This window comes from Tachyglossus aculeatus, chromosome 1, assembly GCF_015852505.1.
Source record: "Tachyglossus aculeatus isolate mTacAcu1 chromosome 1, mTacAcu1.pri, whole genome shotgun sequence".
NCBI classification, from domain to species: domain Eukaryota; kingdom Metazoa; phylum Chordata; class Mammalia; order Monotremata; family Tachyglossidae; genus Tachyglossus; species Tachyglossus aculeatus.
This window is the reverse complement of record NC_052066.1, coordinates 43,994,884-44,018,805: the sequence shown is the minus strand read 5'-3', so window position 1 is coordinate 44,018,805 and position 23,922 is coordinate 43,994,884. Positions and strand designations below refer to the sequence as shown.

The window sequence follows — 23,922 nt, the reverse complement described above, 5'->3', positions numbered from 1 at the left end:
AAGTACAAGTTGGCAACATATAGAGACGGTCCCTACCCAATATGATCCACTGATGGATTGATTGGTCTTCATGACCCACATTAGCCAGCAACTGTTCAGGATTCCTGCCGGGCCTGTCCATCTCTCTGAACAATGATAATAATAATTAGTAATAATTGTGGTATTTGTTAAGTGCTTACTATGTGCCAGGCACTACATTAAGTGCTGAGGTGGATACAAGCAAATCGGTTTGGACACAGTCCCTTTCCCACGGGGGGCTCACAGTCTCACTTCCCATTTTACAGATGAGATAACTGAGGCACAGAGAAGTGAAGTGACTTGCCCAAGGTCACACAGCAGATGAGTGGCTGAGCCGGGATTAGAACCCATGACCTTCTGATTCTGAAGCCCGTGCTCTATCCACTATACCATGCTGCCTCGCATGCTCCAAACGTACTAGTTGGTTCTCGGGCGAGAACCATTCATTCATTCATTCAATCGTATTTATTGAGCGCTTACTGTGTGCAGAGCACTGTACTAAGCGCTTGGGAAGTACAAGTTGGCAATATATAGACGGTCCCTACCCAACAGTGGGCTCACTGTCTAGAAGTACTAATGGAATAGACTAGAATCCAGGTTTCCTGATTCTCAGAGAGAGGTTCTTTCCACTGGACCAACAGAGCTAGGCAGTAGTTGAAGTATTAAGCAGGGACAGTGCTAAGAGAAATTAAAATGCCCTGTATACTAACCGACTTTCCTTTACGAAACAGAAGCTGGTTGCCGGCGAGGGTAAAATAACGGGTTTTCCATCTTTTGATGAACTTCCATCTGACTTGTTTCTCTTTCAGCTTTCCTTCCATGAGAGGCTGGCCATCTTGATTCACAACTATAGAGGAGAAAGAACGGAATGGTCAAGACTTTAATTACTATTTGGGTGGGAAATTGATTGACTCTAGCCTGTCGGCTTATATAAAGAAATTTACGGCTACCGTATTAATTATAAAACCATGTAACCGACTCTCCCCCACCTCAAAACCTTATTGAAGGCACATCTTCTCCAAGAAGTCTTCCCTGACTTAGCCCTCCTCTCCTCTTCTCCCACTCCCTTCTGTGACCCTCTTACTTGTTCCTTCATTCATCCTCCCTTCCATCCCCACAGCTCATATGTATATATCTGTCATTTATGTATTTATGCATTTATCTATTTCAATCAATCAATCAATCAATCAATCAATCGTATTTATTGAGCGCTTACTATGTGCAGAGCACCGTACTAAGCGCTTGGGAAGCACAAATTGGCAACATATTTATTTATTTATATATATTTATTTATATATTTATAGTAATATACTATAATATTATAATATAAGACTGTAAGCCCACTGTTGGGTAGGGACTGTCTCTATATGTTGCCAACTTGTACTTCCCAAGTGCTTAGTACAGTGCTCTGCACACAGTAAGCATTCAATAAATACGATTGATGATGATGATGATGATGAATATTATATATTAATTAGTATTATATTACTACTACTATTAGTAATTATATATTAGCATAATATTTATATTATATTCATTTATACTAATGTCTAGCCTCCCTCTAGACTGTAAGGTCGTTGTGGGCAGGAATGTATCTCTTTGTTGTTGTATTATACTCTCCCAAGTGCTTAGTACTTAGCTTCTAGACTGTGAGTCCACTGTTGGGTAGGGACTGTCTCTATATGTTGCCAACTTGTACTTCCCAAGCGCTTAGTACAGTGCTCTGCACACAGTAAGTGCTAAATAAATACGATTGATTGATTGATTAGTAAAGCACACAGTAAGCGCTCAATAAATACGATTGAATTCATTCATTCATTCATTCATTCAATCGTATTTATTGAGCGCTTACTGTGTGCAGAGCACTGTACTAAGCGCTTGGGAAGTACAAGTTGGCAACATGTAGAGATGGTCCCTACCCCACCACCGGGCTCACAACCTAGAAGATGAAAACACCTAATTAGTCATCCTTATATGCATCGAAAATTTTTCTGTTTCTGATATATAGCTTTAAAAGAGAGTGCAGCCATTTTTCTGTTTCTGATATATAGCTTTAAAAGAGAGTGCAGCCTAGATCAGTGGGTTAAAAATTAAAATTCTAAATTTTGTTTCTAACTTGTCGTCTGTCCTCCCAGATGACTTTAGAAGAACCCCTTCACTCCTTTGCTCCTCAATTTTCCATGAGTAAACTGAGGATGCTAAAACTTCCTCACTAAAATGGGTCGAAAGACATGATTAGAAATGGTTTTGAAAGAGTTAGCCAAATACAGAAAAATGTGCCCAGAAGAAGAGGGGTGTAGAGGCTGAAATTTCCAGAACAACTTGCGGAGAGACAGAGAAATGTACACAGAGATAAGCATTAGACCCGCAGAATTTATGTACACATCATTATACTTGGTTGCTTCCCCTGCTTGTAATTTCTTTTAATGTCTGTCTCTCCCGCCTTGGATTATAAAATCCTTGCAGTGCTCTGCACACAGTAAGCGCTCAATAAATACGATTGATTGATTGATTGATTGAATTGTAGGAGCTAACTCTATGATACTCACCCATGCGCTTAGTACTGTGTTCTGCACACGGTAAGCATTTAATAAACGTTATTGATTAATTGATTGATTGGTGACAACATGGTCTAAATGAAAAGAGCATGGGATTATAAATCACAAAACCTGCCACTGACCTGCTGTTCCTGACTTGCTCTGCCACTGACCTGCTGTGTGACTTGGGGCATGGCACTGAACTTCTCTGTGCCTCAGTTTCTTCATCTGTAAAAAGGGGATGCTACTACTACTACTACTAATGTTAGTATTTGTTAAGTGCTTACTATGTGCCAAGCACTGTTCTAAGCACTGGGGGGGGGGGGAATACAAGGTAATCAACATTGTCCCATGTGGGGCTCACAGTCTTAATCCCCATTTTACAGATGATGGAACTGAGGCACAGAGAAGTTAAGTGACTTGCCCAAAGTCACACAGCTGACAAGTGACAGAGCCAGGATTAGAACCCACAACCTCTGACTCCCAAGCCTGGGATCTGGCCACTGAGATAAAATATCTGTTTTCCCTCCCTCATAGATTGTCCCATGTTGGTCAGGCACTCTCTCTGAACCCCCTTCCTTCCTCTCCCACTCATCTCCCTCTCCATCCCCCCCATCTTACCTCCTTCCCATCCCCACAGCACCTGTATATATGTATATATATTTGTACATATTTATTATTCTATTTATTTATTTATTTATTTTACTTGTACATATCTATCCTATTTATTTTATTTTGTTAGTATGTTTGGTTTTGTTCTCTGTCTCTCCCTTTTAGACTGTGAGCCTACTGTTGGGTAGGGACTGTCTCTATATGTTGCCAATTTGTACTTCCCAAGCGCTTAGTACAGTGCTCTGCACATAGTAAGCGCTCAATAAATACGATTGATTGATTGATTGATTTATCATCTATAGTGGTGATGATGATGATAATGGTATTTTTTAAGCACTTTACTATATATCAAGCACTGGTTTAAGTGCTTGGGATAGATAAAAGGTAATTAGGTCGGACTCATTCCATGTCCCAGATAAGTCTCATAGTCTAAGGGGGCGAGAGACCAGGTGCTGAATCCCTATTATTCATTCAGTCAGTCAGTCGTATTTATTGAGCTCTTACTGTGTGCAGAGCACTGTACTAAGCACTTGGGAAGTACAATTCCGCAACAGAGACAATCCCTACCCAACAATGGGCTGGGAAACGGAGACACAGAAATTTAAGCAACTTGCCCAAAGTTGCCCAGGATTAGAACCCTTATCCTATGACTACCAAGCCCATATTCTTTCCATTAAGCCATGTTACCTGACACAGTGCTTGGCCCATAGTAAATGCTTAATGAGTACCAACCCCCCCCACCAAAAAACCAAAACGTAGAGTCGGAGAGAATGTTGTCTATGGATACAGAGAGAAAAATGCACCCAACTCAGGACAACAAATGCTATTCCAGCAGTCCTTGGACAGAAAGCAGCATTGCTTAATGGATAGATCACAAGTCTGGGAGTCAGAAGGACCTGGGTTCTAATTTTGGCTCCATTCATTCATTCATTCAATCGTATTTATTGAGCACTTACTGTGTGCAGAGCACTGTACTAAGCGCTTGGGAAGTACATATTGGCAACATATAGAGACGGTCCTAACCCAACAACTGCCTCACAGTTTAGAAGGGGCTCACAGTCTCGAAGGGGGCTCACAGTCTAGAAGGGGGCTCATGTGGGGCTCACAATCTTAATCCACATTTTGCATATGAGGTAACTGAGGCTCAGAGAAGTTAAGTGACTTGCCCAAGGTCACACAGCAAAAATGCGGTAGAGCCGGGATTAGAACCCATGACCTCTGACTCCCAAGCCTGTGCTCTTTCCACTGAGCCATGCTGCTTCAATAATTTTGGTATTTGTTAAGCACTTACTAGGTGCCAAGCACTGTTCTAAGTGCTGGGGGCTCCAAACATGTCTGCTGTGTGACCTTGGGTAAATCATTTAACTTCTCTGGGCCTCAGTTCCCTCATCTGTAAAATGGGGATTAAGAGTGTGAGCCCCATGTGGGACGGGGACTGTTTCCAACCTGATTAACGTGTATCTACCTCAGCGCTTAGAACAGTGCTGGCCACATAGTAAGTGCTTAACAAGTACCATCGTTATTGTTATTATTATTAGAATGGTTGACAAGAGAAGGTGAAGTTAGGATGATTACGCCAATTTATGACTGTGGATTTACACATCCACTTAGTTCCTACAGAACATAGCCCTTGGTATGTAGAGAAGCAGTATGGCTCAGTGGAAAGAGCCTGGGCTTGGGAGTCAGAGGTCTTGGGTTCTAATCCCACCACTGCCACTTGTCAGTTGTGTGACTTTGGGCAAGTCACTTAACTGCTCTGAGCCTCAGTTACCTCATCTGTAAAGTGGGGATTAAGACTGTGAGCCCCATGTAGGACAACCTGATTACCTTGTATCTCTCCCAGTGCTTAGAACAATGCTTGGCACATAGTAAGTGGTTAACAAATGCCATTATTATTATTATTATAGAAAAAGATTGAATTTGTGGGTTGAAATGAATGTTATAATCAGCATGTGGATGAGCTTGCTGTTTCAGAAGGTACCCAGAGATATTCTGTCTTCCAGCCATGGACTGCACTCCTTATCTTATCCAGCTGTTACTTTCATTCATCTGTAAAATGGAGATTAAGACTGTGAGTCCCAGGTGGGACAACCTGATCACCTTGTACCCCCTCCAGCACTTAGAACAGTGCTTTGCACTTAACAAATGCCATCAATATTATTATTATTCATTCATTTAATGTACATATTTACTATTCTATTAATTTTGTTAATGATGTGCATATAGCTTTAATTCTATTTGTTCTGACGATTTTGACACCTGTCTCCATGTTTTGTTTTGTTGTCTGTCTCCCCCTTCTAGACTATGAGCCTGTTGTTGGGTAGGGACCGTCCCTATATGTTGCCAACTTGTACTTCCCAAGCACTTAGTACAGTGCTCTGCACACAGTAAGTGCTCAATAAATATGATTGAATGAATGAATGAATTTAATGGTATTAAATGAGCGCTTACTGTGTACAGAGCACTGTACTAAGCACCTGGGAGAGTACAATACAACAATAAATAGACACATTCCCTGCCCACCGTGACCTTACAGTCTAGACCGGGGGATTCAGACATCAATACAAATAAATAAATTACAGATAAGTGCATAAGTATTGAGGGGCTAGGAGGGGAGAAGAGCCAAGGGAGCAAGTCAGGGTGACGTAGAAAGGACTGGGAGAAGAGGAAAGGAGGGGCTTAGTCTGGGAAGGCCTCTTGGAGGAGATGCACCCTCAATAAGGCTTTGAAAGGGGGAGAATAATTGTCTAGCAGATTTGAGGAGGGAGGGTGTTTCAGGCCGGAGGTGAGCTAGGGATCAGTGGTGAGATCCTCGTCCCCCTCTCCATCCCCCCATCTTACCTTCTTCCCTTCCCCACAGCACCTGTATATATGTATATACGTTTGTACATATTTATTACTCTATTTATTTTACTTGTACATATTTATTCTATTTATTTTATTTTGTTAGTATGTTTGGTTTTGTTCTCTGTCTCCCCCTTTTAGACTGTGAACCCACTATTGGGTAGGGACTGTCTCTACATGTTGCCAACTTGTACTTCCCAAGCGCTTAGTACAATGTTCTGCACACAGTAAGCGCTCAATAAATACGATTGATGATGATGATGATGAGATGGGCAAGATCGAGGCACAGTGAGAAGGTTGACATGCCTGCTTTCACAATACCTGCTTGTGCTTGATAGAGGGGGGAAACAGTGCAGATAACTCAGTGGAAACGACCTCCTCTACTGGAACAATAAGTCAACTTGCGAAGGGTATCAGAGAACTACCTTTAAGTACATCCAATGTGGAAGAGAGTATTTCTTGTGCATCAGTCTTTACAGCCATACTCTCATACTCTCGGTGCTACTTCACCGAGTAATAATAATAATAATGGCATTTATTAAGCGCTTACGATGTGCAAAGCACTGTACTAAGCACTGGGGAGGTTACAAGGTGATCAGGTTGTCCCATGGGGGGGCTCACAGTCTTAATCCCCATTTTACAGATGCGGTAACTTAGGCCCAGAGAAGTGAAGTGATTTGCCCAAAGTCACACAGCTGACAATTGGTGGAGCCAGGATTTGAACCCATGACCTCTGACTCCAAAGCCCGAGCTCTTTCCACTGTACCATGCTGCTAGCCAGATATATATTAATATATATAATAAGTCTTTATATATACACACACGTATATAAACCCTTGTTGTATCCTTGATTTTGCAGGACACCGTATTGTAATCTCTAAAATGAAAATTGCAACGTGAGCATTTACTGTCTATGACCTTTGGTCTAAAAAGCTAGTATTAACATCAAAGATATAAACATTTGCTTATACTGTCCATCTGACATGCCACTTCAGTTAAAATACCCCAATTACACTGATTTGATCAATGTAGTAAAAAAATGCCTTCCATTAATTAAATGTAACTAACCCACACAGTTAGATCAAATACAAATTGTTCATAAGCTGTGGCCATTACAAGAGATCGTGGGGTGTCTCTGGGTTGGAATTCAGGATCGGGACTGGGTACTTTTCCCATTTTCACTGGACAATTGATTTTGTGAACTAGCTAGGAGCTGACTACGGCTGAAAGTCATCATTCTAGCTATAAATTATCATCCAGAATGGTGATTTACCACTTGGGCAACCATGACCTAAATCTCTTGTTCTTTCCCCAAAAGACACATTCATCAAAGCTAGTAACTGCGTTTAATATTTACACACACAGTCATCCCCTATTCACTTCAGTGTAATTAAGCAGTTGAGGAAGTCTCACCCAGAATGCATGCTTTGAATCTTTGTAAGGAAACTATTCATCTCCATAAAAATCCTCATTGCAATTACCCTCATCCAACTATAAATGAAAAGCAGGGATCCGGTGGAAATTTAGGGACAATTTTTCTACTCCCGTCAAGTATCTGAACTTAAGGGCCCTTCCTTAAAACTCATCTGATGGGATTACTGATGAAGGATAAATCTGACACACCTGAAACTTCCTCATAATTCATAGCCCTCTCAAAGGTCACCAATGATCTTCTTCTTGCCATATCCAACGGCCTCTACTCCATCCTAATCCTCCTCGACCTCTCAGCTGCCTATCAATCAATCAATCAGATTTATTGAGTGCTTACTGTGTGCAGAGCACTGTACTAGGCGCTTGGGAAGTACAAGTTGGCAACATATAGAGACGGTCCCTACCCAACAGTGGGCTCAAAGTCTAGATATGATATCTGCCTATGATACGGTTGACCACCCCCTTCTCCTGGAAACATTATCCAACCTTGGCTTCACTGACACTGGCATAGTGGTTAGAGCACGGACCTGGGAAACAGAAGGTCACGGGTTCTAATCCCAGCTCTGCCACCTGTCTCGGCAGAGACAAGGTCATTCTGTGGATCGAAAGGGGTGGAAGTCAGATGGAAAGGGGTCAGGGAGAGAACTGGAGGAGACAAGGTGGAGGCATCAGGTGAGGGCAACTCATTCAAGGAGTTTGGAGAGGAATGGTAGGAGGGAGGCAGGATGATAAATGGAGGGAGCCATGGGGTTACAGGAGTGTTATTCTAGGATAGGGGAGACATGACGGGGTTTGAAAGCAGTGGAGAAGAAGCCATTGCAGAACGAACATATTCTTATACCCTTATACATAGCCGTTTACTTGGTTGCTTCCCTTAACCTGAAATTTATTTTAACGTCTGTCTCCACCACTAGACAGTAAGAACCCTGAAGGCAGGGACCACATCTACCAACTCTAATGCATTATACTCTCCCAGGTGCTTCATACAATGCTCTGCACAAAGTAAATACCCAATAAATACCATCAATTGATTGATTGATGTCAGCCTTTGGGGAAATATGGTTTCTCCATTACCACTCTGCAATTCCCTTTTACCACTCTGCAATTTCCTGGCTAGCTTTCCTCCAGACTTCTGATTGGATGGTTTGAAATGACACAGTTTTCCCCCAAAGACTAACTGTAATATGTCAAAGTCAATCAATCAATCAATCAATGGTATTTATTGAGCACTTCCTGTGTGCAGAGCATGCTTGGAAAAGTACAATAGAGGCAGTAATAATAATAATAATAATAATAATAATAATAATAATAATAATAGTATTTGTTAAGCACTTACTATGTGCAAAGCACTGTTCTAAGTGCTGGGGAGGTTACAAGGTGATCAGGTTGTCCCACGGGGGCTCACAGTTTTAATCCCCATTTTACAGATGAGGTAACTGAGGCACAGAGAAGTTAAGTGACTTGCCCAAAGTCACACAGCTGACAGTTGGTGGAGTCAGAACTTGAACCCATGTATGTACTCGTCATTTAGTCTCCCATATATTTAGTTTTCCTAACATATGTTTCTTTCTTTCAGCATCTGATCCAACAGTTCCAGGCTTTTAGATCATAGGATCATAAGCAGTGTTGCCTAGTTAAAGCACGGGCCTGAGAGTCAGAAGACCTGAGTTCTAATCCCATCTCTGTCACTTGTTTGCTGCATGACCTTGGGCAAGTCACATAACTTCTCTGTGCCTCAGTTATCTCATCTGTAAAATGGGGATTAATGTTGTGAGCTCTATGTAGGCCATGGACTGTGTCCAACCTGATTAGCTTGAATCTACCCCAGCACTCAGTACAGTGTCTGGCACATAGTAAGTCTTAAAAATGCCACAAAAATGACTTAAAATTCCTAAAACAACATTCACATTTCAGTTCCTAAACCTGTGACAATGTGGATTTATTCGCTTTAACTTAATTTGCAAAAACGAATGCTCCTTTTGTCACATTCACTGAAACAGGTTATAGACTGTCCTCCCTATGGAATATGTTCATTATTAAAAACATATTTTTATTGTTGATGGTTCCTTTATGGTTAAGAGCAGAGCAGATGAATTTGAACTCTAAGTATGGAATTCTGTTTACTTCAGGGACTCAAAAATCTATGTCAGGACACAGAAGTAATCAGGGACATGTAGACATGAGGGAAAAAGAGACCTTAGCTTCTTGCTCCAAATTTACTTTCTCCGAGGCTTCTCATACACTATTGGTGTGTAAGGGAGTTATCGTAAAGATGAATTCAAGACTGTGCTTCCTAATCTAGTTGTTTTCTCCGTTTACACTGAAGGTTAAATGGGTCCACAAAGCAATACTCCTCCTATAAAAGCCCAATTCTCAAAAACAGTTCTTCTTGCCATATCCAAAGGCTTCTAATCCATTTTGATCTTCCTAGATACCTTAGTTGCCTTAGCCACTGTGGACCGTCACTTGAAACATTACCCAACCTTGTGTTCACTGATACTTTCCTCTCCTGCTTCTCCTCCTATCTCTCTAAATGTTCTTTCTCAGTCTCCTTTTCAGGCCCCTCTGCCCCTGTACTCTCTGACAGTATTGGTTCCTCAAAGCTTGGCTCTGGATCCCCTTCTATTCTCCATCTACACTCCCTCTCTTTCATTCATTCATTCAATCGTATTTACTGAACGCTTACTGTACGTAGAGCGCTATCCTAAGCGCTTGGAAAATACGATACAGCAATAAGGAGAAATAATCCCTGCCCACAACGGGTTTACAGTCTAGAGGGGGGAGATAGACATCAAAACAAGTAAACAGGCATCTAAATAATAATAATAATAAATAAATAAATAAATAATAACAATAATAATAATTATCACTATTATAATGGCATTTGTTAAGCACTCACTAACTGTTATTATTATTTTATTATTATAATAATATAATATGATTATTATTAATACAATATATTATTTACTTATTATTATTAATAAGCACTAATGATTATAATGGTATTTGTTAAGCACTCACTAATTGTTATTATTATTTTATTATTATAATAATATAATATGATTATTATTAATACAACATATTATTTATTATTATTAATAAGCGCTACTTATTATTATTATAACGGTATTTGTTAAGCACTTACTATGTGCCGAGTACTGTTCTAAGTGCAGAGATAGATACAAGGTAATCAGGGTTGTCCCACAGTCTTAATTCCCATTTTACAGATGAGGTGACTGAGGCACGGAGAAGTTAAGTGACTTTCCCAGAGTCACACAGCTGACAAGTGGCAGAGTCGGGATTAGAACCCACGAGCTTATATAAATATAAATAAATAGAATTATAGATATGTGCATACATAATAATAATAATAATAATAATAATAATAATAATAATGGCATTTATTAAGCACTTACTAGGTGCAAAGCACTTTTCTAAGCACTGGGGAGGTTACAAGGTGATCAGGTTGTTCCACAGGGGGCTCACAGTCTTAATCCCCATTTTAGAGATGAAGTAACTGAGGCACAGAGAAGTTAAGTGACTTGCCCAAAGTCACACAGCTGACAATTGGCAGAGCCAACATTTGAACCCATGACCTCTGACTCCAAAGCCCGTGTTCTTATACATAAGTGCTGTGGGGCGGGGTGGGGGGGGGAAGAAGAGCAAAGGGAGCAAGTTCTGTTGGAGAACTCACTTGCTTCAGGACCTTATATAAATATAAATAAATAGAATTATAGATATGTACATATATACATAATAATGATAATAATAATAATGATAATGGCATTTATTAAGCACTTGCTATGTGCAAAGCACTGCTCTAAGCGCTGGGGAGGTTACAAGGTGATCAGGTTGTTCCACAGGGGGCTCACAGTCTTAATCCCCATTTTAGAGATGAGGTAACTGAGGCACAGAGAAGTTAAGTGACTTCCCCAAAGTCACACAGCTGACAATTGGCAGAGCCGGGATTTGAACCCATGACCTCTGTCTCCAAAGCCCGGGCTCTTATACAAAAGTGCTGTGGGGCGGGGGGGGTGGGGGGGAGAAGAGCAAAGGGAGCAAGTTCTGTTGGAGAACCCACTTGCTCCAGTGGTTTCAACTACCATCGCCACATGGATTATTCCCAAATTAATCTCTCCAGCTCTGATCTCTCTCCTCTGCAGTCCCCACATTTCCTCCTGCCTTCAGAACATCTCCATCTGGATGTCCTGAGGACACCTCAAACTAAATCTGTACAAAACAGAACTCATATTCTTCCCACCCAACCTTTCCTTTTTCTGTAGGCAAAACTATCCGCTGTCTCACAAGCCCATAACCTTGGCCTCATCTTCAACTCATCTCTCTCGTTCAATCCACGCAGCCCATCTGTAACCAAACCTTACTGGTTCAACCTTTACAACATCGGTAAAATTCATTCATTCAGTCGTCCAATCGTATTTATTGAGCGCTTACTGTGTGCAGAGCACTGTACTAAGCGCTTGGGAAGTACAAGTTGGCAACATATAGAGACGGTCCCTACCCAACGGTGGGCTCACAATCCACCCTTCCCTTTCCAACCAAACTGCTACAATGCTGATCCAAGCTCCAGTGCTTAGAACAGTGCTTTGCACATAGTAAGCGCTTAATAAAGGCCATTATTATTATTAATTATTATCATTTCCTGCCTTGACTACTGCATCAGCCTCCTTGCTGAGTGACTTCTCTCCTTAGTCCAGTCCACACTTCTCTCTGCCGTCCGTATCATTTTTCAAGTAAATTTTTAGTCCGTTTCTCCCCACTCCTCCAGAACCTCCAGTGTTTGCCCATCTTCCTCTTCATCAAACAGAAACTCCTTTCCATTGGCTTTAAAACACTCATTCAAGCCACCTGCTCCCACTTTACCTCACATCCTTTCTACTACAGCCCGGCTCACACATTTTGCTTCTCTACCACAAGCTTGCTCACTGTGCCCCTAACTTGTCCATCTTGCCTCTGTCTCCTTACCCACATCCTTCCTTTGACTTGGAACTCCCTCCTCCTCCTCCTCCATTTAAGAAAGGAGGCAGCTTCCACTCCAATCAATCAATCATATTTATTGAGCGCTTACTGTGTGCAGAGCACTGTACTAAGCATTTGGGAAGCCCAAGTTGGCAACATATAGAGACAGCCCCTACCCAACAGTGGGCTCACAGTCTAGAAGGGGGAGACAGAGAACAAAACCAAACATGGAGACAGGTGTCAAAATCGTCAGAATAAATAGAATTAAATCACAGCAGAGTGAACAGAGCGCGGGCCCGGGAGTCAGAAGGTCATGGGTTCTAATCCCAGCTCTGCCACTTGTCTGCTGTGTGACCTTGGGCAAGTCCCCTCACTTCTCTGGGCCTCAGTAACCTCGTCTGTAAAATGGGGAATGAGATTGTGAACCCCACAAGGGACAGGGACTGTGTGCAACTTAATTTGATTGTACCCACCTCAGTGTTTAGTACAGTGCCTGGCACACAGTAAGTGCTTAACAAATACCATTATTATTATATAAAACGGCTCACCAATTCCCCACCAGCAAAGGCTTATTAAAACTATATCTGTTCCAAGAGACCTCTCCCTATTAAGCTCTCATTTCCTCTACTTCCTCTCATTCATTCACTCATTCATTCAATCATATTTATTGAGCGCTTACTGTGTGCAGAGCACTGTACTAAGCACTTCTGCCTCACCATTGCAATTGTATCTATACCCTTTAAACACTTGCTACTCACCACACCCTAAGGCCCACAGCACTTACGTACATATCTATAATTGTTTTTATATTCGTGTCTCTCTACCCCTCTAGACTGCAACCTCCTTCATGGCAGGAATCATGTGTACCGATTCTGTTAACTGTAGTCTCCCAAGCAGTGAACTCTACAGTGCTCTGCATTGTACTGTACAGTGCTCTGCACACAGGAAGTGCCTGATAAATACCACTGATTGACTGATTAATGCTGAAATAGCATCAGAGAATCAGTGATCTACCAAATGCTATGCTATACTATGAAGCAGTGTGGCTTAGTGGATAGAGCTTGTGCCTGGGAGTCAGAAGGACCTGAGTTCTAGTCCCGCCTCCACCACGTTTCTGCCATGTGACCTTGGGCAAGTCACTTAACTTCTCTGAGCCTCAGTTAACCTCATCTGTAAAATGGGGATTAAGACCGTGAACCCCATTTGGGAAAGGGACTGGGTCCAACCTGATTACTTTATATCTACCCCAGTGCTTAGAACAGTACTTGGCACATAATAATAAGAATTATAAGAATAATAATGGCATTTGTTAAGCACTTACTATGTGCAAAGCACTGTTCTAAGTGCTGGGGGGGATACAAGGTGATCAGGTTGTCCCAGGTGGGGCTCACAGTCTTTATCCCCATTTTACAGATAAGGTAACTGAGGCTCAGAGAAGTTAAGTGACTTGCCCAAGGTCACACAGAAGACATGAGTTCCCCAATGTCACCCCTCCCACTTTACATCCCCCCCGCCCCGCTTTCAACCCTCTCTGCTACTCTCCCATCCTTCCCAGCAGTATTTTCAGATTAGATCTCCTCCCTCCTCTCAAGTGCTACTCCATCCACCTGTGCTTCAGACCCCATTCACTCTCATTTTACGAAAACTCTCGCCCCTTCCCTCCTCCCCTCCTTAACTTCCATCTTCAATGGCTCATTCTCCACTGGTTCCTTCCCCTCTGTCTTCAAACATGCCCACATCTCCCCCATCCTAAAAAACCCTCTCTTGACCCCCCTCCCCTTCTAGTTATCACCCTATCTCCCTCCTACCCTTCCTTTCCAAACTCCTAGAATGAGTCGTCTACACCCACTGCCTAGAATTCCTCAATGCCAACTCTCTCCGCGACCCACTCCAATCTGGCTTCCGTCCCCTACACTCCACCAAAACTGCCCTCTCAAAGATCACAAATGACCTCCTTCTTGCCAAATCCAACAGCTCCTATTCTATCCTAATCCTCCTCGACCTCTCAGCTGCCTTCGACACTGTGGACCACCCCCTTCTCCTCAACATGCTATCCAACCTTGTCTTCACAGACTCGGTCCTCTCTTGGTTCTCCTCTTATCTCTCTGGCCATTCATTCTCAGTCTCTTGTGCAGGCTCCTCCTCCCCCTCCCATCCCTTTACTGTAGGGGTTCCTTAAGGGTCAGTTCTTGGTCCCCTTCTGTTCTCTATCTACACTCACTCCTTTGGTGAACTCATTCGCTCCGACGGCTTTAACTATCATCTCTACGCAGATGACACCCAAATCTACATCTCTGCCCGTGCTCTCTCTCCCTCCTTCCAGGCTCATATCTCCTCCTGCCTTCAGGACATCCCCATCTGGATGTCTGTCTGCCATCTAAAACTCAGTATGTCCAAGACTGAACTCCTTATCTTCCCTCCCAAACCCTGTCCTCTCCCTGACTTTCCCATCCCTGAAGATGGCACTACCATCCTTCCCATCTCACAAGCCCGCAACCTTGGTGTCATCCTCGACTCCGCTCTCTCGTTCACCCCACACATCCAATCCATCACCAAAACCTGCTGGTCTCACCTCCGCAACATCACCAAGACCCACCCTTTCTTCTCCATCGAAACTGCTTGCTCATCCTATCCCGACTGGATTACTGCATCAGCCTCCTCTCTGACCTCCCATCCTCCTGTCTCTCCCCACTTCAGTTTATACTTCACTCTGCTGCCCAGATCAATCTATACAGAAACGCTCTGGGCATGTTACTCCCCTCCTCAAAAATTTCCAGTGGCTGCCTGTTAACCTATAAATCAAGCAAAAACTCCTCACTCTTGGCTCCAAGGCTCTCCATCACCTCACCCCTTTCTACCTCACCTCCCTTCTCTCCTTCTGCTGCCCAGCCCACAACCTCCGCTCCTCTGCAGGTAACCTCCTCACTGTGCCTTGTTCTCGCCTGTACCGCCGTCGACCCCGGGTCCACGTCTTTCCCCTGGCCTGAAATGCCCTTCCTCCACCTATCCACCAAGCTAGCTCTCTTCCTCCCTTCAAAGCCCTACTGAGAGCTTACCTCCTCCAGGAGGCCTTCCCAGACTGAGCCCCTTATTTCCTCTCCTCCTCCCCATCCCTCTCTCTGCCCTGTTTGGTTCTGTTCTCTGTCTCCCCCTTTTAGACTGTGAGTCCACTGTTGGGTAGGGACTGTCTCTATGTGTTGCCAATTTGTACTTCCCAAGCGCTTAGTCCAGTGCTCTGCACATAGTAAGCGCTCAATAAATACGATTGATTGATTGATTGATTGATTGCCCTACCTCTTTCCCTCCCCACAGCACTTGTATATAGTTGTACAGATTTATTACTGTATTTATTTTACGTGTACATATTTACTATTCTATTTATTTTATTAATGATATGCATATAGCTATAATTCTATTTGTTCTGATGATTCTGATACCTGTCTACATGAATTTTTTTTTGTCTGTCTCCCCCTCCTAGTCTGTGAGCCCCTTGTTGGGTAGAGACCATCTCTATATGTTGCCGACTTGTACTTCCCAAGCACTTAGTCCAGTGCTCTGCACAGAGTAAGTGCTCAATAAATACAATTGAATGAATGAATGAATGAATGTGGGGGAGCCAGGATTAGAACTCATGACCTCTGACTCCCAAGCCGATGCTCTTTCCATTGAGGCACTGCTTCTTCACATAGTAAGTGCTTAACAAGTGCCATAATAATAATAATAATAAATGTTATTATTATTGTGCTTGGGAAAGAGTGGAAGTCAAGTGGCTTCCATGGGCTTGTGTAGGCCACAGAGGGGTTGAGAATGAGTGACGCTGCAGCGAAAAGATAGGAAAGCCAATGGGGCAGTAATTCTGTAGTCTGAGCAATTCTTGAGAAACTGGTCTCTTCACTCCATTCACTCATTCAATCATATTTATTGAGCGCTTACTGTATGCAGTGCACTGTACTAAGCGCTTGGGAAGTACAAGTTGGCAACATATAGAGACGGTCCCTACCCAACAGCAGGCTCACACTCCAGCTTACTCACAGGCTGAGGCAGCTGGGAGCGCTGATCTCCAGGGACTCCACCGGAGCCGTTTTAATCCAGTGGGTGAAAACATTTCATTGCAGCAAAATTTAATATCGCATCACAAAACCAACTCCATCCTCCTCTACTCGACTCCTTCCGGCCATCAACTCAAAAACAAAATTTTAAAGTCAAAATGTATATCCAACGTTGGTGCTGTTGTACATCACTTCAGGGGCTCTTGGGTACTCAAATTACATGCTTAAAAACACGAATTCAAAAAGCCCTTAATAAACAACAATGAGTCACTGAACCAATAGCAAAGTAGTGTTCTCCTAGAGGCAAAGATCAACACCCCGGTGACTTCCTCAGAAGGCTAATGAAGAACAATGCAGGTAAAACCGTCTGGGAGCCTTTTTTAAGGAGGTAAGACTTCAATCAAGAATGAAAACTGTAGCTTAATTCTCATTAAAAAAATAACTAAATGATAAAAATCGGATGAATTCAATGATAAACTAATTCCAGGACTAGCATTCATTTCATGCGAGAGGGATGAGAACACTGGTTTATTATGTAACCCTATTCCGCTAAATCTGAATTCTTTCATTCTTGTATTTTAATATAAACTAAAATAAAAACAAGCAGCTTAGTCCCTCAGGGATCTTCAATTGTTTCAGCATCTCTTTGTTACTACATTTTGTGGAATGAAGAAGGGATTGAGGGGGAGTGAATCAGCATTTTAGGGAAGGGCAATGGTGTCATCATTTCCCACAAGCCAAGTGTCTTGGCACTATCAAGCTTTGTAAAAAGATTGCTTCTCCAACTCTCCCTTGTGTTGCAGTTCGAGAGAGTAACTTGGTTTGGAATTTCCAATGACTACTTCACATCCCCCTCCTAAAATGATACCAAGTCACTAGCAGTACTGTGTGGATTCATTCATTCATTCATTCAATCGTATTTATTGAGCGCTTGCTGTGTGCAGAGCACTGTACTAAGCGCTTGGGAAGTACAAGTTGGCAACATATAGAGACGGTCCCTACCCAACAGTGGGCTCACAGTGTGGATGTATACAGGCACGCACACACTCACACACACACACACACACACACACACATATAAACACAATTATATTTTTAAATAATTCATGTGGAGAAAGCATGGCCTAGTGTAAGAGCACGGGCTTTGGAGTCAGGGGTCATGGGTTCTAATCCCGGCTCTGTCACTTGTCTACTGAGTGACCTTGGGCAGGTCACTTAACTTCTCTGTCCCCCCCCCCCCATCTGTGAAATTGGGATTGAGACTGTGAGCCCCACCTAGGACAATGTGATTAGCTTGTATCTACCCCAGTACTGAGCCCATTGTTGAGTAGGGACCATTTCTAGACTGTGAGCCCACTCTTGGGTAGGGTCCGTCTCTATATGTTGCCAACTTGTACTTCCCAAGCACTTAGTACAGTGCTCTGCACACAGTAAGCGCTCAATAAATACTATTGAATGAATGAATCTCTATATGTTGCCGACTTGTACTTCCCAAGCTCTTAGTACAGTGCTCTGCACACAGTAAGCACTCAATAAGTACGACTGAATAAATGTACAGTGCTGGCACCTGTATATACGTTTGTACAGATTTATTACTGTATTTGTTTTACTTGTACATATTTACTATTCTATTTATTTTGTTAATGATATGCATCTAGCTTTATTTCTATTCATTCTGATGACTTGACACCTGTCCACATGTTTTGTTTTGTTGTCCGTCTCCCCTTTCTAGACTGTGGGCCCATTGTTGGGTAGGGACCGTTTCTATATGTTGCCGACTTGTACTTCCCAAGCGCTTAGTACAGTGCTCTGCACACAGTAAGTATTCAATAAATACGATTGAATGAATGAACAGTGCTTGCACCTGTATATATGTTTGTACAGATTTATTACTCTATTTATTTTACTTGTACATATTTACTATTCTATTTATTTTGTTAATAATGTGCATCCAGCTTTATTTCTATTTATTCTGATGACATCTGTCCACATGTTTTGTTTTGTTGTCTGTCTCCCCCTTCTAGACTGTGAGCCTATTGTTGGGTAGGGACCATCTCTATATGTTGCCAACTTGTACTTCCCACACAGTAAGCGCTCAATAAATACGATTGAATAAATGTACAGTGCTGGCACCTGTATATATGTTTGTACAGATTTATTACTCTATTTATTTTACTTGTACATATTTACTATTCTATTTATTTTGTTAATGATATGCATCTAGCTTTATTTCTATTTATTCTGATGACTTGACACTTGTCTGCATGTTTTGTTTTGTTGTCTGTCTCCCCCTTCTAGACTGTGAGCCCGTTGTTGGGTAGGGACCGTCTCTATATGTTGCCGACTTGTACTTCCCAAGTGCTTAGTACGTTGCTCTGCACACAGTAAGCGCTCAATAAATATGATTGAATGAATGAATGAATAAACTTAAAAAATACCATTATTTGTAGAAGTGTTTGGTTGGGGGAGTGATACATGTAATAGCGCTGGATTAGCAGCATGACATACTGAATAGAGCACAGGTATGGAAGTCAGTAGATCATGGGTTCTAATCCCTGCTGCATCACCTGTTTGCTGTGTGTGACCTTGGGCAAGTCACTTTACTTCTCTGTTCCTCAATTACCTCACCTGTAAAATGGGGATTGGGACTGTGAGCCCCACGTGGGACAGAGACGATGCCCAACTCAATTTGCTTGTATCCTTCCCAGTGCTTAATACAGTGCCTGCCGCATCATAAGCACTTAACAAATACTATAATTCTTCTTCTTTTCATTATTATTATTATTATTAATTTAGGGTCTTTAGGGGTCTTGGGACAAATGGCAGGGGGGAGGGGAGAGTCAAGCCAGGAGCCATGCCACCCCAGCCTGCTGGAAGCCAAACTCAAACACAACTGGATCAAGGAGAAATCCCCCCTATCCTCTGACAGATGTTGCAGCGCTGGTCTTCTCTCACCCCAATTTCTTCTCACATCTCAGTTCCCATTTGTCATCCCATATCCCTACCTCAGCCCAACTCCAGACATCTAGGAAAGACATCTCTGGGCAGACACACAGACAGACAAGGGCAGAATGGTCACCGCTGCTCTCACCCCAACTCTTGGCTCCTTCAATCAGGACGCTTCTGGAGAGGTGGGTCGCCTGTCTCCCCTTACCCCAGGATGGACTCTTTGCACATAGGGTGGAGGTTGTTAGTTTTTCAGTGAGGCAGACTAAAAATGCAGAGTGAGGAATCTGCCTTAAACTCTGTGGGACTGGGTGGCATTTGGGAGGAGGTGGAGAGGATGATTTTATAAATAATTAATTAGCATTTTAAAGACCATATAATTTGATCCACGTGAATATCTGATTATATAAGTAGTCAATCAGTAAATCAATCACATTTATTTGAGTGTTTGTGCAGATCACTGTACTAAGCACCTGGGAAAGTAAAATTTAACAGAGTTGATAGGTTCCCTGCCTATAACAAGTTTACAGTCTAGAAGGGAAGGCTGACTTTAATATAAATTAAGTTACAGACATTTACAGAGGTTTAATGGGTAATTAAAGGATGCAAATCTGTAGTGCAAGGGCGGCACAGAGGAAAGTGGGAGAAGACAAAATGAGGGCTTAGTTGGGGCTGGCCTCTTGGAGGAGATGTGTTTTAATACGACTTTGAAGGTGGGACTCTCTGAGTGACTCTCTGTCAGATATGAAGAGGGAGGGAGTTCCATTCCAGGGTCAAGATATGGGCAAGGGTTCAGCAGCAAAGATAGATGAGATTGAGGGACAGTGAGTAGTTTGGCATTAAAGGAGTAAAGTGCTCAGACTGGATCATAGTAGGAAATAAGAACGGTAAGGTAGGAAGGGGCAAAGTGATTGCTTAAAAGCCCATAGTAAGGAGTTTCTGTTAGATGGGGAAGTGGATGGGCAGGAGGTTCTTGAGGAGTGGGGAAATATGGACTGAAAGTTTTTGTAGGGAAATGATCCAGGCAGCAGAGTGGAATATGGACTGGAGTGGGGAGAGACAGGAAGCAGGGAGGTCAGCAAGGAGACTGATGTAGCAATCAAGGCGGGATAGGATAAGTGTTTGGATTACCATAGTAGCAATTTAGATGGGGAGGAAAGGGCTGATTTTAGCGATGTAGTAAAGGTTGAACCTACTAGATTTGGTGACAGATCATCATCATCATCATCAATCGTATTTATTGAGAGCTTACTGTGTGCAGAGCACTGTACTAAGCGCTTGGGAAGTACAAGTTGGCAACATATAGAGACAGTCCCTACCCAACAGTGGGCTCACAGTCTAAAAGGGGGAGACAGAGAACAAAACCAAACATACTAACAAAATAAAATAAATAGAATAGATATGGACAAGTAAAATAAATAAATAAAAAGAGTAATAAATATGTACAAACATATATACATATATACAGGTGCTGTGGGGAAGGGAAGGAGGTAAGATGGGGGGATGGAAAGGGGGACGAGGGGGAGAGGAAGGAAGGGGCTCAGTCTGGGAAGGCCTCGTGGAGGAGGTGAGCTCTCAGTAGGGCTTTGAAGGGAGGAAGAGAGCTAGCTTGGTGGATGGGCAGAGGGAGGGCATTCCAGGCCCGGGGGATGACGTCGGCCGGGGGTCGATGGTGGGGCAGGCGAGAACGAGGCATGGTGAGGAGATTGGCGGCAGAGGAGCGGAGGGTGCGGGCTGGGCTGGAGAAGGAGAGAAGGGAGGTGAGGTAGGCGGGGGCGAGGTGATGGACAGCCTTGAAACCCAGGGTGAGGAGTTTCTGCCTGATGCACAGACTGATTGGTAGCCACTGGAGATTTTTGAGGAGGGGAGTAACATGCCCAGAGCAAAATGGTGTGTTCAGATGGGTTTTTGCTGACCTTCTGCCTCTTCTCTCACTGGACCCATATTTTTCTGTTTATATTACATAATAATAATAATGATGGCATTTATTAAGTGCTTACTATGTGCAAAGCACTGTTCTAAGTGCTGGGGAGGTTACATGGTGATCAGGTTGTCCCACGGGGGGCTCACAGTCTTAATCCCCATTTTACAGATGAGGTAACAGAGGCACAGAGAAGTTAAGTGACTTGCCCAAAGTCACACAGCTGACAATTGGCGAAGTCGGAACTTGAACCCATCACCTCTGCCTCTAAAGCCCGGGCTCTTTAATAATAATAATAATAATAATAATGGCATTTATTAAGCACTTACTATGTGCAAAGCACTGTTCTAAGCGATGGGGAGGTTACAAGGTGATCAGGTTGTCCCACAGGGGGCTCACAATCTTAATCCCCATTTTACAGATGAGGTAACTGAGGCGCAGAGAAGTTAAGTGACTTGCCCAAAGTCACACAGCTGACAATTGGCGGAGCGGGGATTCGAACCCATAAACTCTGACTCCAAAGCCCGGGCTCTTACCACTGTGCCACGCTGCTTCCCCTAATGTTTTCCCCAAGAAACAAAAGTGATAAAAACTGATGGAAAGCTATACTTGACAAATTCATTTTTAGACTTAGAATTAATCTAACGCTAACACTTGTATTTAATCATTGAAACCAACATTTACTATATATGTATATATTTGTACATATTTATTACTCTATTTATTTATTTTACTTGTACATATCCTATTTATTTTATTTTGTTAATATGTTTTGTTTTGTTCTCTGTCTCCCCATTCTAGACTGTGAGCCCGCTGTTGGGTAGGGATCGTCTCTATATGTTGCCAACTTGTACTTCCCAAGCACTTACTACAGTGCTCTGCACACAGTAAGCACTCAGTAAATACAATTGATTGATTGATTGATTGATTACTACATTTACAAAGACATTTTTACTGGTTCAGTTGTTCACCTCAAGACAATACCATTTATGGCGGCATATACATTCATTTTTACCCTCTTCACCTTTTTGTTAAACCTGAAAGCTGGAATAAACACTGGACTACACATTTTCTTTTCCTTACCATTTTAGCAATTCAAATCTGTACGTCTTATCTACTGCTATGTCTATTTCTTGTAATATGGCCTTGGCAGGAATAGGATTCAACAGCTTCGGATGGGTGACAAATATTGAGCTTCTTTGTGTGCCTTTTTAAATTGTTCACATCTTCTTAGTCTCAGATTTAGCGGCCACGGTTTGCTTTATGCATATGTAGATGCACATAATATTTCATTATGTGTCCTCTTATACTGCCTTCGCTTTTCTAAATGGCATTTTTTATAAGATCCGACTTCCAAAATTTGATTGGAACTGGTAAGGAGAAAATCATATTTTTTTTGGTAAAACCGGGAAATACTGAGGGTAGAAATAGAAAGGAAAATATTGGCCAGGAGCCAGGAGATGCAAGCTAATGAGGGGTTACGGATCTTAGTACAAAGTTGGAGTCTGAAAATCCTAGTTTCAGGCCTCACGTGGTTTGGCTGGCCTGAAACCCTCCTCCTCCTGGGGTCAACTCCCAGGTAAGCTCCATTCACTAGATTTTAAACTCCTTGAGGGCAAGTATCATGACTACTAACTCTACTGTAACTTTCCCAAATGCTTAATACAGTGCTCTGTATGCACTAAGTGCTCAGAAAGTACCATTGATTGATTAATGACAGGCTACAGCACTTCTGGAGCCAGGTTTTGATGAAAGAAAGGATCCAGTTTGGTACAGACTTCTTTGATGACCTCTCCATCATCATCAATCGTATTTATTGAGCGCTTACTGTGTGCAGAGCACTGTACTAAGCGCTTGGGAAGTACAAATTGGCAACATATAGAGACAGTCCCTGCCCAACAGTGGGCTCACAGTCTAGAAGGGGGAGACAGAGAACAAAAAAAACCATATTAACAAAATAAAATAAATAGGATAGCCCATCAGAAACCTCATTGGGGATGGGGCGAGAGGGGGGATCTGGAAGAAGTTTCCGAGAAGGGGGGGCTTTCTCTCTCAGATGCCTGCAGCAGGAGGTTGTGTCAGAACCCTAAAATATTTTACACCCAAGCTGCCATGGAATTCATGGATGCCAGTGGGATTTCAATCAATCAATCAATCAATCGTATTTATTGAGCGCTTACTGTGTGCAGAGCACTGTACTAAGCGCTTGGGAAGTCCAAGTTGGCAACATACAGAGACGGTCCCTACACAACAGTGGGCTCACAGTCTAGAAGGGGGAGACAGAGAACAAAATCAAACATATTAACAAAATAAAATGAATAGAATAGATATGTACAAGTAAAATAAATAAATAAATAGAGTAATAAATATGCACAAACATATGTACATATAAACAGGTCATCTAGATGGCACAGGATGAGTGATTGTCTTAATGAGGTAGCTGTTTGGATGGAGAGGAAAGGGCAAATTCTAGAGCTGCTTTGAAGGTAAAATCAACAGGATTTAGCGACGGGTCGAGTGAGAGAGGTGAGCCGAAGGTAACGCCAAAATTAGGCGTTACCTTCAAGGGAAGGGATTACCTCAGTGA

General features: G+C 42.6%; 1 protein-coding gene across 2 annotated transcripts in view; it reads right to left on the bottom strand.

The window, feature by feature from the left end:
- VEPH1 (ventricular zone expressed PH domain containing 1) overlaps nt 1–23,922 on the bottom strand; it is a 238,875-nt gene that overhangs the window by 5,216 nt on the left and 209,737 nt on the right. For both annotated transcript variants that reach the window (XM_038746083.1, XM_038746084.1), the window contains exon 13: nt 729–865. In XM_038746083.1, coding sequence (XP_038602011.1) covers nt 729–865 — 137 coding nt within the window. The remainder of the gene's footprint in view (nt 1–728; nt 866–23,922) is intronic.